General features: G+C 37.2%; 1 protein-coding gene across 5 annotated transcripts in view; it reads left to right on the forward strand.

The window, feature by feature from the left end:
* Positions 1-5211: 5211 nt before the first annotated feature.
* Positions 5212-14451, forward strand: part of LOC113646472 (phosphatidylethanolamine-binding protein 4) — an 82539-nt gene continuing 73299 nt past the window's right edge. For 3 of the 5 annotated variants that reach the window (XM_027152761.2, XM_047822830.1, XM_047822831.1), the window contains exons 1-3: positions 5212-5370; positions 5528-5650; positions 6082-6208. In XM_027152761.2, coding sequence (XP_027008562.2) covers positions 5538-5650; positions 6082-6208 — 240 coding nt within the window. In that variant the 5' untranslated portion in view covers positions 5212-5370; positions 5528-5537. Of the gene's footprint in view, positions 5429-5527; positions 5651-6081; positions 6209-14451 lie in introns of all 5 variants that reach the window. The other 2 variants (XM_027152757.2, XM_047822829.1) reach the window with 2 other exon arrangements.

Consider the following 14451-nt stretch of genomic DNA (forward strand, 5'->3'; position numbering starts at 1 on the left):
CAAGAAATCAAGGCGGTAGGCACCAGCACGAACCTTGTTTACATCAATATTCAAGTCAAGATATATGGCGTTTTCCATCAGAAGAACCAGTTTGTGCCAAGAATCTAAACCAATTTCAATGCCTTTTCCTGAGATTTCTAGGTTCCAGAGAGACATTCAGGAAACATTACACTGGGCTTATACAGTATATCTGTCCCAAGTTCTAAACCCAGGTTATCTCCTACTAGCCTTTGGAGTTCATTACTTTGGGATATAACTGGTCTGTGATTCCAAAAGTTAGGCTTGATGGCTAGTATCTAATGTTGAGCTTTGGTGAGTGTCTACAATATCCTCCTCCTGCAAGCATGGTTCTTCATCTAGAACTCTGCTCCTCTATAACAGAGGTGTCAAACAATTTATATCTTATTTCATTTCCAGGAGAAAAAAAACATTTGTAATTGCAAAAAGGTATTCATCTACTCTTGGTACGATATCCCTAATATTTTTGGGATTTTTTGTTTGTTTTTTTAAAGAGACCTGTTTAAATAGTCAATTTTCTAGCATGCTAGTAAAGATGTATATAATTAGCACATTTTGTCCGGAGCTGAGGTTACTTTATAGCTAAAAGGTGAGGTGCACGATGTTTGAAAAACGTTTCAGAAAACCGAGTCGGGCCGACTAACAAAACAAACGTGTAGCCAATTAGCAGGAAGGGGAGTGTCTTGAAAATGTGCAGCAGAGAGAGAGTGTTCAGTGCGCATGTCTGACATTAGCGTTGAACGTCGTCTTCCGCGTGAAACCTTTCACGGTACAACACACAGTACTACAAAAACACATTTGTTTTACCATAGTATTACTCATTAAGTTCATTTATTGATAAAAACATCCCCTCGGACAGCTGCCCCAGCAGGTTCCGCCATAATAGCCTGGGTTACGTATGTATGTGTGGGGGCGGAGCTATCAAAACAGGGGTAACACCCATTTGGGTTAGGGGTGTGTTTGTTTTGGTGATTTCAAATGTCAACATTGGCTCTCAGAGATCGTGCACCCCACCTTGTTTTTCCCCCTATTGGAATTTTTCAGGACTCTTTTGTCTAACGCTACATTTGACTAAAACTCAGTAGCCCAGAATTTTTAAAAAAAGAAAAGTAAACGTTCCTCAACTCAGAAGTCCTACTCGTCAACTCTGGATGGTCTCCTCAACCCGAATAGCATCAACTCAGCAGTAAAATAAGAAGTAGTACTTCTAAAGCAAATAGCTGTGTAAACAGTAGAAGGCATTTAAAGGTAAGCTCATTCGACACAGACAAATTAGCTTGTCAAGCGTGTTTACGGATCAGAGTTAGATTGCTTGCTAGCAAAAGGATGCATCAAACGTAGCATTTAACTACATAGAAGTATCTAGATAAAGATGGAGAAACTCATCTATAAAGAAAACTTAACCTAAATTGGTACCGTTAAAGGTTTTGTACTCTGTGGATGGTTGTCAGTTTCAGGTTTATGGAACACTGGCAAGACTCCTTCAGAATAAATCAGTCCTGAAGCTTAGTTTCGGATTAGTCAAAAAGAAAGACGTGTATTCAAGATGTCTTGTTTTTTTTTCTAACCAAGTATTTTAGAAATGTATTTAAAAGTCTTTCCTGTTTTAAATCTGCTGAACAATTAACATGGGTGACACCGAGGGTGTAGTTAATGGTTGGTTAGGTTTTTCAGAAGGTTCTAACAAAACTGTGGCGCTATCAGAGATATCAACTCCAAAGTACAGATCTAATAGAAATCAAGTTGGTTTGTGAAAACTGGAATATACTGTAGAAACATTAAGAACAAAGCGGTTAGGGATGTGCGAGGACCCAAATGAACTTTATTATCCATCACATTTATATCTAGGTTTCATTAGAACCTGAAAACTAAAATCATGAGTGAAGTACCAGCTCTATTATTACATGGCTCTATATGGTGCCATGTTGTTTCATTCAAATACGCTGGTCTCTTAATACATCCTGTAATACAGGTGGTAACAGAAGCACCTTTTAGCTAGGTTGGGTTTTTTTTTTTTTTTTTTGTAATCACTAATACATAATCTGTATATATAAAAAAGAAGAAGAAAAAGCTGTTAAAGCTGTCTGTTTGGTTAGGTCTCTGTTATTCGACCGTTGTTCTAATGATCGATATTGTGCTAGTCATGTCTTTAAGTGTAATTCTGCAGAAGTTTAAGAGAAGTCTTTAACTGACTTAAAGCAGGTTCGGGACAGAAAAGAAATCCCCAGCTGGCTTTTATTAACCTTATTGTGACAATATGTGAGTAATTCTGGAGGTCGGCATAGTTACATCTCTGAGAATATTACAGATTAAAAATATGGACTGTACTTGTACATAGTTATGCATCACAATGTATATTCATTGTATGGTCATAAAATCTGATGTTTTTGGCATCTGATACTTTGCTGCTGTCCAATTGAATTGTTATAATTTTGTGATTTCCTTCCCTTCCCTTTCCTTCGATTACCTTCTCTCGTCGTTCCGTTTCTTTACTTTACTTTCCTCTCCTTTCCTTCCCTTTCCTCTCCTTTCCTTCCCTTTACTTTACTTTCCTCTCCTTTCCTTTCCTTCCCTTCCCTTAGCTTCCCTCCCATCTCTGTTCCTTTCCTTTCCTCTCCTTTTTTCCTTTCCCTTCTTTTTTCTTTCCTTTCCTTTCCTTTCATTATCTTCCCTCCTATCCCTGTTCCTTTCCTCTCTTCTCCTCTGCTATCCTTTCTTCTCCTTTCCTTTTCTTTCCATTCTTTTTTCTTTCATTTCCTTCCCTTGGCTTCCCTCCCATCTCTGCTCCTTTCCTTTCCTTTCCTTTCCTTCCCTTGGCTTCCCTCCCATCTCTGCTCCTTTCCTTTCCTTTTCTTTCCTTCCCTTGGCTTCCCTCCCATCTCTGCTCCTTTCCTTTTCTTTCCTTTCCTTCCCTTGGCTTCCCTCCCATCTCTGTTCCTTTCCTTTCCTCTCCTCTAATTTCCTCTCCTCTCCTCTCCTTCCCTTTCCTTCTCTTTGCCTTTCCTTTCTATTGAGTAAATGATATTTGCTGTTCATGTTCTGAAATGCAACAAAGGAAAAACTAAAATCCTGTAGTTATGGGACAGCAATGCTTTAGACCAGGTAAAACACATTTAGGAATTTCTCTATATCTGCTGCTGCAGTCGAGACACCCCATGCCTTAATGTAAATGATTCTCTTTGACAGTAAAGGGTTATTTTCACTCAAAACTGTACGTGTTTGTACTAAATCATGGTGAAATGATACGTACCAAACATGCTGCACACTGTATATCTGTCCGTCATGTACCAGTATTAATACTACTAAACATTCGAATGCTTTATTAGCCAACATTATTTACAACAAACAAAAAATTAGCCCCATGTAAAAAAAAAAAAAAGTAAATGTCGTGATAGTAAAGACACCATTGTTAATATCTTGTAAGGCTTTAGTAAATTAGCAAATGCAGTTTACTGCTTCATCCACCCCATGATAGCCCATGGTCCATAAATTCAGTGCAGGGAATTCCACTTGTAATTTGTCTTTATTTATTACCAGCACGATAAAATGCTATTCAACACTCCGTAGACGCTGCGTTATACATAGTCGAGCAGGTAAGATTCGAAAACCTGTGATGTGCATGTACTTCTCGAATGAATGTTCAGCATCTAACACTGCTTTAGATTTAAATATGAGCAGTAAAAAAACAAACAAACAGCTACAGTATAATCTAGCCTACCGAGTATGATATACTGCACTTTTTGATGCAGTTTTAGACACTAAGGCACGCTATGCTATGACTATCGATTCTATTTTTTAAAAAAACGGTGTAAAAAGAACAAAATCCTGAAACGTTTCCCGTGTTCTCGGTGCTAACGTACCACCGCTGCAAAGAAGCACAAACCAAAGGGAGTACAAAAGACACCCCTAAGAGATATGTGTTTGCTGCACAATCACAACTAGCTGCTCTGTCCAGGAGTCACCGATGTTCAGCGGTTGAATACAAAAACTTGAATGTTTTTCTCAGTATTAGCAAGCTGATGCTGACATTTTTTTTTTAATTTGGTGTGTAGTTTGGATTGTTTCTACCATCAGGAAATGGACATTTGAAATTGTAGCATGCATTCTGCTGTAAATAGTGTTTAGTTAATAAATCCTAATAGGCAAATGGTTGTGTTTTTTTTTTTTGTGTGTGTTTATTCCTCAGCTTCTCGTACTGTGTGTTTGCGAGTCTCTGTACTATTGTCTTTACACTTACAGTATGCTTTGTCTCCTTTGTCAAATAATTAGCGCTTTATAGAAAAGAAATGTTTTATCACGTTCTCATAATAACCGCTCGATACTTACAGTATCTGATACTGAACCCGAGGTACATCTAGTCTTTTATGTATCGTTGATCTGACCTATCTAGTAAAACATACTGTATTATAAATGTTATCGGCATTATAGACGTGACGTTACGAGGACAGAGCTTGAACATGACTTTGATGGTTTCTGAAAAAACTGTTTAGCTACAATAATAATTCAATTCACGTTCAGTTTAATTCACGCTCAGCATTGTTGAATTCTCATCTGAACTTCTTTCACATTTTACATTTAGCTCCAGACCTTTGACACAAACAGTAACACCAGCATGACATCACCAAAAGCAAAATGCTTGGTGTAAAATCTTCTAAGGCAGTCATGGTCCAGTTTAATAGGAACACCTGTACAGCACCTGCATTTAATCATTTATTCAGTTGCCTGTTGATGTGGTAAAAGTGCAATGCGTACAATCATGCAGATACGGGTCAAAGGCCTCGGTTCGAGTATATCGTAAACTCATGGTCTCTTGGATTTTCACACACACAACTGTCTTTAGTGTTTACACAAACGAACAGCAACGCACTGAGTCCTGACAGTACGACGTTTTATGTGAACATTAACAAAACGTTTCGATGCTAAATGAGCAGGTTTTCCTATTAAAGTGAAAAGTAAGTTTATGTGTGTCTTGGCTATCCTAAGTTACCCCTAGGTGTGAATGTGGGGAGTTTGAGTGTTAGTTAGGTAGGTAGGTAGGTAGGTAGGTAGGTAGGTAGTGCCAGGATCTTGTAGATAAAGGAACACCTTTGTAAACTTACCAGAAAACCAAATAAATGATGTCAATAAAAAAAATGAATTACCCGGATGTTAGAGCTGTAAATCCGTGTCAACAAGATTATTTTGGCCTAACTCTAGTGACTGACAGATATTTGGAGCAGTTTAATGAAAGTAAAACAGGCTGATGTGTCCATTGGGCAGGCTTAGCTTCCCAAATTAGCTTTGTTATTTGATATATAAAGCCACTGGGGTCATCTGTTATTAGCAGCCTGACTACTGAAGCTAAGACACCAGGTAAAACCGAGGGGAAATAAAATGACGACCACTGTTTGCAGTGTCGTCCGTATTTTTAGTAAGCGAAAGCTAAATAAATGAGGAATTAACTTGTTTGTATATATTATGTAGAACTTCATTATACACGGTTTAATTCAAGTCTTCTTCTTCCTGTCAGAAACTTTGAGATGTTTTTTCGCGCCGTTTTGCTCCTGGTGGTCGCGTGCGTTCAGCGCTCGTGTCAGCACCAGTCTGGACCGTTAAAAGACGAAGTTCTCACAGAAGACCGACGCTTTTGCAGGTCAGTGTTAAGAGATAAAAACAAAACAAAACAAAAAACATTTTCTCACCATTTTAAACGTGTATTTTGACGTCCTTCGTGTCGACTGACATACAAATGAGGTGAAGTTAGACATGTAAGCTTGTAGGCTTTGAATGTGTAGGATTCCCTCACATTTCTTAGTCATAGATGCTAAGCAGCTAGCAGGTCCCACTCACTAACCCACTCACCACACTCCATCTTTCTCCACCTCTTCTCTGAAAGGTTGAACTTTCAAATGACAAATTACACACTCTGCCTTTGGCATACATTCTATCATTTCATACTATTATAACCTTCAAAAAGTGGCTGTAAGACAGGAACTAACTACTCTTAAGCATATGGCATCACTATCAGAAGAAACAGTGACAGCACAGTGCAGCCCTGATTTCATTGTGTGTGATTTTTTTTAGAGGCGAGCTAGAGATAAGTTACCCAGATTTGGATATTCGTTCCTGCATGATCATCCCTCAGGAATTCAGAGAGAAGATAAGTCAAGAATGGGGACCTCCACAGGTTCGTTTGGCCATGGCTGACAAGGTAAGACAAGACATTACACAGTCACTGATGGATTTTACAGTATGTGTGCTGGGTTGATCGTTGTGTCTGTCTCGTACATCCACGTCTTAAAGTATAACTACATCCTGAAACACTTGAAATATTTTTAGATTGTAATACTAGATGGGATTCATTTGGGATTCTGGTTCTAATTTGTGATTTGCTGTTCCTCTTAGCTGACATAACAATGCAGTTGGAATGGCATTTAATTGGAGAGAAATCATTTCAGCAAGCTCAAACACAAGGGATAAATATCCAATTATTCAATGACTTATGTTACGTGTATATGCACCATATGTATGAGACATAGAGGGTAAAAGTAGAGGAGATGCTGGTGTAAATGTTGGACTCAAAGATCCAGAAGGCGATGCAGCCATACTGTATATAACGTGGTTGCCATTGTATACAATGATGTTGCTGTGAGATAAGACTTGGCTTGGCTAGTTAGCGACCTACAAGATGGTGAGCACGATGCCCCTTGGTGGTATTAGCAGGAAAGCTGAAGCTTTGGAAGCTGATGTTTTTGTTCAAGGAGGTGAGAGACATGGATAGTATAAAGTACTAAAGCACTGCTGCATCACTCCATCTAGCTTGTAGTTGGGGTTGTTGGTAATGTAGGAAAACTCTGAATATTCTGAGTTTCATTACTCTGAGTCATTTTTCCTAGTGACTTTAAAGCTTTTCTGAATAAAATAATTTTGAAATATGATTTTTTTTTATTTACATTGAAAACCTGATTACTTGACCTCTTTTTTGCTCACTATGATACTACTTTCTGTAAAGCAGATTACAAGATTACAATCTGTTGTTCTCAACAATATTTCTAGTCTATTTTGGCCAGAAGGTGGCACAAGTACTCCACTGTATAGTGTCTAGAACCATACAGCCAAATGTACAGTCAAAGCACCAGCACAAAATTTATTAAGTCTCACAGTGTTCCTTTTATGTTCATGTGGACAAATTGTGACCTTTTTGTAAATGATTAAAAAACAAATCACACACACACCCTCACACACACACACACACACCCTCACACATCCATCCAGCCACACACACACACACACACACACACACCTATCACATACAGTACAAAACTAATCGTATTTAAACCTCATACTGCTTGTCAGTTGTCTTAATTTTTTATTTTATTTTTACTTTTAGTTAATACTCACTACTATGTTTAGCATTTGTTTATTAAAGTTTGGGGAAATAATGTATGCATCATGTTCAAGTAGCCATATACTGTAAACACATGTGATAAGATGATTGTATCATACCAGCATGGCAGTATAAAAATCTTCTTTTCTGTTAAATTATTCAGAGTTGCCAACCATAGCATTAATTCTATTATCCTCACGCCATGATGTACAAGAGACATCTGAAAACAAATCTGTGGTGTTGTATAGACAGGTAAGGACAAGGGGTAAATATGCTGGGCATGAAAAGTTCAGTTTGCAGTTACTTTCAATGTTTATTACATATTTGTCCAAAATTTTGAATTTAAATGTCATTCCAACTCATACATGTGATAATGTTATGTGGTATGTGGTAGCCTAGTGGTTAAGGTGTTGGGCTACCAATCGGAAGGTTGAGAGTTCAATTCCGACGTCCACCAAGCTGCCACTGCTGGGCCCCTGAACAAGGCCCTTAACCCTCAATTGTTCAGTTGTATAAAATGTAAATCGCTTTTAACTGTAAGTGCTGTATATTCACTATTTTTGTATACGTGAGCAGCAGAAAAAGTTCAAAGGCAGTTTTGACTGGCTGGTGGTTCTGAGGTCACAGCCCACTAACAATAAATAGCTTAATTTGGGTATTTTCTTTATTTCTGTATTTTGGGTCATGCTGTGATTAATTATTAAGCTCAGATCAGGCAGAAAAAGGGGCAGTCTGTAAATGTTTTAGGTGCTGCTTGATAGGCAGAAGTCAGTCAAGGTGATGCAACTGCACTAATCCAAGGTATTATTTAAACAGCAGTGGTTCTGTAAAGGCTTTAATTAGTGATTTTCTATATTTGTGAATTAATCAGGTAACATTGCTTTATAAAAAAAAAAAAGAATGGAGTATGGAGATGGATGTAATCCTGATCATTTCAAAGCGAATCTATAGGATTTGCTCTCTATAAAATTTGCGTTATTTTTAAATAAAAGCAAAATAAAACATTCGGTGTTTGACGAACGAGCAGAGCGAATTTTTATGCAGGGTTAGATATTTTTCAAACTAGTTGCATATCATGTTATTTATAGAAACGTACCATTTAGAAGGCTTGTGTATTGAATGGAGGAGAAAGTACCACCATGATGCTCTGACAAACACCATATATCAGATCAATCACTAACATACTAACGCTCGTCGTAGTATCACTTGAGTTTGGTGGCTCCATCGCCGTGTCTTAGTCGCTGCATTAAACTCAATATCATATAAAATCAAGCCTAGTGGAGAACAGCAGCAAAGGATCATACAGTATCTATAAATTGAAAACTAAAATTGAAAGCCACTTCAGTTTTAGGAGCTAGTTTATAAATTCCGTAGCTAAGCAGTCTGGCTTGAAGGTGATCTATCGCCCTAATGTCTCCAGAACCCCAATTGATGTATGGTCGTATTATCTGTTATGCTGTCCTACATGATTCTCTTTTATTGCAGGACTTGGTGTCAGACAGCAAAACGAATTACATGTGCGATTAAATCAATACCAACTTTATTTACTGGACTTTGAAACACAATTCTCCCCTTTTCCCGCTACCACTTTTTTCTCTGACTCTTATGAAAACATACGGTAGCTGGAGGTCTGTGGTGAAAATGCGACTCTTTGTGAGTCTGTCGCTGGTCTGCGGTAGGTCTTCTCTTTGGGTTTTTTCCCCTGTTGTTCTTCATCTTTTTCACTCGGCTGCCCTCTCGACCCTTTCAATTGGCAGCTGATCGCTGCGGAAACGAGAGGCTAAGCGGCAGTGCAGCAGGCACTGGCTGTCACTTTGCCCCCGTGGTGACACCCACCTCATTACCCTGCTGAAAGCATGCTGGGTAATTGAAACGGAGCGGAATGGGCAGTGGTCCAGCATGTCCGCCTCTCAATGGGCTTTCATTACCCAAAACAAAAGCAAAGGGGCATGCTAAACAACAGATTTCTATCTCAGCCCTTGAAGTAATGACTAAACCCTCCACAGGATTTGAACTTGGTTTTCACTTCTTCTTTTTTTTTTTCTCACTCCAAGCACTCATATGTTATCGAAGTACGTTCAGAAATCGTAATAGTGCCATCGAGGTAATGAGTTTCCCTGTACATTTTATATTCCACCCCATTATTGTATATTGCTTCTAATGATATTTTGTGATAGTAACAGGATGGAATTACATTAATTACAAGCTCTGTGAGCTCAGAAATCTTAAAATCAGCTTATTGGCGTTTATATCCGTCTGCCAGTTATTACTCCAACACCTTCATTACTCTTAATTTATATTTTTTCACTTTAAACTGTGCTGCCTGACTAATACAACTATGGTAAAGGATTTTAGGTCTTTTTTTTTTTTTTCATGATTTCTTTGTTCTTCAAACACTAGACCTGACTTTATCCTCCATTCATGCTCTGAATTCCATAACAAGTCTAAGAAAAGCTGATAAAAGTCTTAAACATTGAGGTATTTCCGAGTATCAGTCCATGATCCAGCATATCATTGTGTATGATGGTGTTTTTGTGACTTTTCGTTCACAGAAGAACCGTCTGGGACCTCAGAACAGTAGAAAGTGGAGTCAAACTTAATTGGTTAATAGAATGTGAATCTAAATAATGAATTGATGTATTAATGGAAAAAAAATCCCCATGTTATTAGTGATTATCTGGTGGAAAACAGAATTGATTTAGTTAATGGTATAGCAATATTAACGTAAGAATATATTATTTATTAACACAACAATGGTAGACGAAAATAAGCATTACCAGCCCTTATATATACATAATATACATTGTTATGTATGTATGTTGTTATAATATACATCTAATGTGTTCATCTCCTGCCATGGTGTTTAACCAGCAGGACCTGGGGATTGAATTTCTCTACCACTCTTCCTAAGGAACAGTATTTATATTTATTATGTACATACAGTACATTACTCCTGTAGACTTTGGTACATATATTTTCCAAGTGGCTGTTTAGAATTTGTAAGGGCTTTCATGGTACTAGTTGGTATTATAAACTATCAATAATAGATATGTAATCCTCAGGCATCCATGTGAAGATACAGTTTGGATTTTTAATGTATTTGGTATTTGACGTTGCTGTTAAACATGAAACAACGTGATATGTGTTGATTTATTAACTGCCAGTTGATACGTGATCGGCGTTGTTTAGATTCTCGAGTAAGACTAGTGTTAAGCCCTATTCGGAGGGGATTAGTTTGACGTGGGGACGTGGGGGTAAAGTAATTATTACCAGAGCTTCTCTTTAGTCCCATCCGAATGTGCCATCTCGGTAATCATTACGGACAATGTCAGTAAAGATTACGGCGACTTTTAGCTTCTGTAAAAAGGTCCGGAAAAATTATGTCTTGAATTGGCCAATTAATATTACAGACGTCCTGAGGTAAAATTACATTACTGCACGTCCCCACGTAAAACTAATCCTGTCCGAATAGGGCTTTAGTTTGCAAATGGATGGATAATGAAAGATTATTACAACTATATGTTATTTATTAACTTTGTATTTCAAAATGTATCCATTTTACATAGCTTTTCAGAAAGCCAATAAATCTCTGTAAGGCCTTTTTCTCTGCTTTAGAGGGAAAAAAAATCTCACAGCTTTTTATATAAGAGGTGAAGATGTTTGCATATGCTAGCATCCCTGGTGGTGGTTTATTAGCTGAGAAAGGAACTGACTCCTTACAAGTCTGTTAGCTACAGTTATTAAATATTAGCAACCGTTGTTGAAAGTCTGCTTATCTTATTTAGGCTTGTAATAGTTCTTGGTGTTGAGCTCACCTGCTGCTCTGACCTTGTTTGAGACGGTTGATGCTTGTATGAAGAATTCTTTATCATAGGAGCATATTCAAGTGATGCGCTTAGAACTTTAATAGAAACAGCTTTCCAACCATTGTTACTGAAGTTTGCCACCATGTTACATCTAAAAACATGTGTGAACAAAGACACTATTCTAACAGTAGAATTAATATCCAAAGTCTGGTGTTGGTTAAGTTTTTTTCTCAAGTGTGGAAACAGCATAGGTTTAATATGTCAATAAGTCAATGTGATATTCTGGCAGATTTTGCATTATTTAATGAACCACAACTGTTTATAATGTTATTAAATATCTCCATACTGAAAAATCATCCCACTGCCAAAGACTGCCAAAGCTAGACACTCCTGGTCAAGTAGTTGTAATGAAACTGGAAAACAACAGCTGAGCTCATCAACACCAGTATGTTGAACGACAAGTCCACAAATGAGTAATTTGTGTTTTGTCAAATTTGTCAGGATCAAAAACGGTTACCGCCGAAAGCAAAAAGCTAATCTTAGAAAACTCTAGAAAAGGTTTTAGAAAGATATCAGTTTAAGCAAATAGAGGACGAGACGGAATAAACGTTTGGGCTGGACCGGACTTTTAATATCCTGGGAGAGTTTTAATGACTTGGACATCACTAAAAGATACAAATGCACAGAAATATTAGATCAACAAGGCACTTCCAGCTGTAAAAGAATAACTAAACAACTGAAAAACAGAATGTGCTTTGCTTGTAATAACAATTGTTAACCACATGGATAGTTTTATATTTTCCTCAAGGAGCAATATTCATTTCATTGGTATCCCACAAATGTGAATTTCTTAAAGAGGGATCTTTTAATCCGAGCGTCATAACGTATTTATTACACGCCAACATGGAAATTGCAGTCATTTGCCAAAATGTTCTTTCTCTTTCATCACACATTTTTTCTCTAATCTCAAACTTCTGAAGAAAAAAAACAACAAAAAAACCCCCAAAACAATTCCATGTTTGATCATATGCCAGAAAAAACAACAACAGTAAATTAAGTGTGTGCAATTCTTAGCAGTGATGGTAATGTATTAAATCCTTGTTAAATTCTCTTGGTTTGTCTCTTGCAATGATACCACATGTTCTCAGTTTGGGGAACAGATAATTGGCAGCATACTGTGTACCAACACTTGTGGTGTTCCGCTTGTGCCATGTTTCAAATCCTCAAATATCTTTGACGCACAGAGATAATAAAAATGACTTTTGTCAGTTGGCTGCTTTTCACATTGAATCAGAAGCTCTGATCTGACATAGCCAGTGAGATTACAGGATTTATGTTGCTCCTTCTCTGTTTTTTTTTTTTCCTTTTTTAAAGATATGGAGCTATGTAAGCATTTTCAGTGCAGTGTTATGCTGCTTATTGTGGGAGTAATAATGTGTTTTCTGAACAAATTGGAAAAGTGTCCATGACTTGTACAGGAAGGAGGTAATAGCATTTTCGGTGTGTTTTATCTATAGGCTATCTATAAGGGTTTTCCATCAACCTGCAGCAGAAAGGAGTTGAGAAATGTGCAGTACTGCGTGATTCTTGATGAAACCAGAATCGCCATACATTTTGGTTTAAAATTGAGATCACAGTTCTCACTCACTTCTTTCGCTGTAATGTAATAGCCACAGTATATTTTCCTAGCATTCGCATGTTTGGACCACACTAACCAAACACCTGAGTATAAACTATTGAACATATTACGGTCCCATGATAAAACAGTGGCCAACTTTAAAAAGAAACCAGCTATAGATATAATACAAGTATGGGTTTGTAAATATCTGTCATGTCACCCAGTCCTAGTCATAGCAATGCTTCTGAATGTTCTGAGCAATGAGCAATTGAAAAACAAACGCAGGTAAACTCACTCGGCACATTCATCAGTTTCAACAAATACAAGATTTTATTATTAAAAAAAAAAAAAAAATTTTTTTTGGCCAAATCTTCAACAACAACAAAAAAAAATTATTTTTTTTTGACAAATCTTCAAATCTTTTTATTTTTTTATTGCTTCTCATTGGAATCTACTGAAGAACTGTGATATTGTTGTGTAATTAAGTAAATTGGCTTTAAACAAATTGTGCACATTTCTGCAAGGTACAGTTTACGGATTGATAGGTGTTGAATTATAATTGATCATTTGGTGAACACAGTTGAGTCAAACACTATAAATTAGTCTTTACTTACCTTATTTGTGTGAATGATTATCTATATGTATGTCTGTTTGTCTGTGTTAGAATTTTTTTCAATATTTATGATATTTCAGATTTGGCCAAAGTCAATAAAAAAATGTACAAATAGGAAAGAAAGAGAATAGAGAAGAGAATAAATCACGTTAATGCCGCTAAAATCACACAAACAACATGGTTCCATAAAACATACAAACGCACAGACATAGCATCTTTCTATAGGCTATATCTCAAGACCTAGAACAACTTACACTTGGATACAATGAAACCAAATCCGTGATTTTTTAAATAAAATTGTATGATTAAAATGCGAGCTTACAGTTCTTCTAGAGGATGTAGCTTAGAACACAAATAGAACTGAATCAGACGGCCAGCCAAAATATCTGCATGGATTTTACATGTTAATGCATCTCACTTCACCATATAGCAAGGAGAAGACAGTTCAGCGTCGTCACAGGGATTTCAAGTTCAAGTTGGAGATATTTGAACCATATCTGGCACTGAAGTCAGTGTCCTGAATGTTGTGAACAGACTTGGAATTGGTTTGATGTGGAAGTGTTAGAGCTGGCACAAATGCATTCCATTTTAAAAGCTTCATTCGAACATGACATTTAAAAGTCTCGAAGTTCACAGCATTTCTACAGTATTTTTCTGTAATCTCTCATCCTTGCTGGTTTGACTGTTTGCATTTTGACTGAAATTATGTTAACTTTTTTTGGTGCCAGTCCCCAAGGGCTGACAAAAAGTCTGCTTTGGCTTATGATACTTAGAAGACATTTGTCAATACATTTGGTTCTTAGTAGAGATGAAGTTTTTAAACCATTACAGTGATTAGAACTGCCAGGATGCGATCTCCTGAGCAAGCTTTGCTGCGCTGGCTTTAAACACTACCTCTGTATCTTTTCTTGCTCAAGCTCCTTTTACTCTCCGCCTGTGTCGCTCTCTCTCTCACTCTCTCTGTGTGAATGATTTTATACGCTCTGCTTAAACCTGTGTGGGGGCGTTAAAGAGAGAGGATTTGAATGTG

This window comes from Tachysurus fulvidraco, chromosome 14 (genome assembly GCF_022655615.1).
Source record: "Tachysurus fulvidraco isolate hzauxx_2018 chromosome 14, HZAU_PFXX_2.0, whole genome shotgun sequence".
NCBI classification, from domain to species: domain Eukaryota; kingdom Metazoa; phylum Chordata; class Actinopteri; order Siluriformes; family Bagridae; genus Tachysurus; species Tachysurus fulvidraco.